The 2,686-nt window shown below is 48.4% G+C and overlaps 1 protein-coding gene across 1 annotated transcript in view; it reads right to left on the bottom strand.

Moving 5' to 3' along the window:
* USP2 (ubiquitin specific peptidase 2) overlaps positions 1-2,686 on the bottom strand; it is a gene marked incomplete at its 5' end in the record, with an annotated part of 31,663 nt that overhangs the window by 8,241 nt on the left and 20,736 nt on the right. Inside the window, one exon of the mRNA XM_015426793.1 lies at positions 2,097-2,223. Within this exon, the coding sequence (XP_015282279.1) occupies positions 2,097-2,223 (127 nt within the window). The remainder of the gene's footprint in view (positions 1-2,096; positions 2,224-2,686) is intronic.

Below are 2,686 nucleotides of genomic sequence, written 5' to 3'. Positions count from 1 at the left end.
GAGAGAGAGAGAGAGAGAGAGAGAGATGAAATGTGTGCTTTAGGACCACTGCATGGGCCGGGAAGGCTAAGGGCTGCTTCCCAAAGAAAACATTTATTCAAGGATTGTAGGATTTCTCTAAACAGAATTGGAAAATATGTTCTCTAAACAGGAACATATTATTTTGGCCTTCGGTGAGTTAGAAAGTTGGCCAGAGGTCTTACCCCACACACAAAAACACAAATCTACAATCTAGGCTATTTCCATAGGGTTGCTGACTCGGAGTTGGGAAATTACTGGAGATTTGGGGGTGGAGCCTGGTTTGGGGCATAATAATAATAATAATAATAATAATAGTAATAATAATAATATATCTATTGTCATTGTACATAGTACAACGAAATTAAAGATGTAATCATTTTGTTGATCTACAACAATATTCATATATACTCACACATCATTCACAACTGTCCCATAACTCCCTTAAGGTTCAGATAACAACTTAAAACCACCAATGTCACCCAAATTCCAATTTCATACTGCATTTAAGGCAATAATAGCTCTCAAATAAAAACTAATTTTTAATCTATTTGTCCTTGCTTTAATTGTCCTATATCTTCTGCCCGAAGGCAGCAGTTCAAACAGGGAACGTTCAGGATGTGACAGATCCTGCAAGATGTTCTTTGCTTTTTTCAAACATCGAGAACTATACAATTCCTCCAGGAATGGGAGAGGGCAGCCAATGATCTTCTGGGCTGGAATAACAACTCTCTGGAGTGCTTTCCTCTCCACAGCCGTACAACTGGCAAACCAGGCACAAACAGAATATGTTAAACTGCTCTCTATTGAGCAGCGATAGAAGGACGTCAATATCCAGGACCCCCTGACTTTAAAAATCCTGGCTATGGGCCTGTGCCAGTCTGAGTAGACAGCACTGACTTTGATGGACCAAGGGTCTGAGTCAGTAAAAGGTAGTGGTCATGTGTTCATGTGTGCCTTTCACATCACCTTCCACTCGATCCTGTTAGCTGGAAATGCTGGGGATTGAACCCAGGACCTTCTGCACACAAAGCGGAGGCTCTTCCTCTTGAGCCACGGCCCCGCTTCCTGCTGTCTCAAGGACCACTGACTGCCTTATGCTGCTCTTTGCAGGGGACACGGTGTCCCCCCCCCGCTGCCACCCCACCTTGCTACACCGCACCTGCTTATATGCAGACAAGACACATGTCCATCACGACTGGCACTGAAAGAGGAGAGCGGGCCAGTTAGAGCTTAAAATAAGGGACTGAGCTTCTAGCTGAGGAACGAGGAGCTGGAGCAGCAAGCCCACTCAGGGGAAAGGAATCACATTCTTGCAGTGGAAGTGAGACATGTGAGGCAGGGCAGGGCAAGTCTCCATCTCAGTTCACAGGGTCGTAGTGAGGATAAAACAGAGAAGGGAGACCCAGGCTCATCAGGCGGGACTGTGGCTCAGATGCAGAACAAGGAGGAGGAGGAGATTGGATCTATACCCCACCCTTCACTCGGAGTCTCAGAGTGGCTTACAATCTCCTTTCCCCTCCTCTCCCCAGAACAGACACCCTGTGAGGCAGGTGGGGCTGAGAGAGCTCTTTCGAGGACTGCCCTGGAGAGAACAGCTCTGAAAGAACTTGTGACTGACCCAAGGTCACAGCTGCTGGTTCTCCCTGATTAGAGTCCGCGCTCTTAACCACTACACCAAAACACCTGCTTGGCATGCAGAAGGCCCCAGGTTCAATCCCTGTTATCTCACATACAAACACATGAAGCTGCCTTATAGGTCGTACATGTTAGGGAAGGCGGCATACCAAAACACAGTCTGCTCAGTTCATCAATACACACTGTGGCCCTTTCCTCCTCCCGCCGTCTGGACTTTCATCTTCTAGGGTTACCAACTCCAGGATGGGAAATTCCTGGAGATCTTGGGGGTGGGGCCTGGGAAGGGGGTGGGTGGGACCTCAACGGGATATAAGGCCATAGTCCATCCTCCAAAGCAGCCATTTTCTCTGGGGGAACTGATCTCTGGAGATCAGGTGTCGTTCCAGGAGATCTCCAGGCCCCACCTGGGTTTGGCAACCCTATCTCAGAGTATTCCTTACGGGCTTTTCATCTCCGTCCAGCACGTCCTCCTTGGTGAAGAGCCGCATGCAGTCAATCAAGTTCACCTCCCCGTAGCTCTTCTGCGAAACAAGAAAGCCGGGCTTAGAGAGGTGCTGAGTGGGAGATCTGGGGGTGAGAAGCGCAGGGACTCAGAAGGCACAAAAGACTAGTCCTAGAGTCAGAAAGGGGCTTCCAAGACCACCTAGTCCAACCCCCTGTTCAATGCAGGAAACCCAAAACTCAAGCATTCCTGAAAGACATCTGTGAAGGTTCAACTGAAAGGTCTCCGGAGAGGGAGATAGCTTACCCACCCCTGGGGAGTTGGTTCCCCCACTGAACCACTCTTATGATTAGAAAGTTCCTCCTACTGGTCACCTGGAAGCTACCCTCCGGTAACTTAAGCCCAAAAGATCTTGCAACAGAGAACTAGCCTTTGCCCTCTTCCACCTGACAGCCCTTCAAAAGCACTGGAAGAACGTGGCCATGTCTCGTTCCTCCTCTTCTCCAGGCTAAACATCACCCAGTCCTTCAAACTTTTCTCATAGGACTTATTGTTCAACATCCCTCTTCCACCCATCTTAAATTGCTC

The sequence above is a fragment of the Gekko japonicus genome, unplaced genomic scaffold (assembly GCF_001447785.1).
Source record: "Gekko japonicus isolate JY-2015 unplaced genomic scaffold, Gekko_japonicus_V1.1 scaffold5562, whole genome shotgun sequence".
Taxonomy (NCBI): Eukaryota; Metazoa; Chordata; class Lepidosauria; order Squamata; family Gekkonidae; genus Gekko; species Gekko japonicus.
The sequence above is the reverse complement of the archived record's forward strand: the minus strand, read 5'-3'. Positions and strand labels throughout refer to the sequence as shown.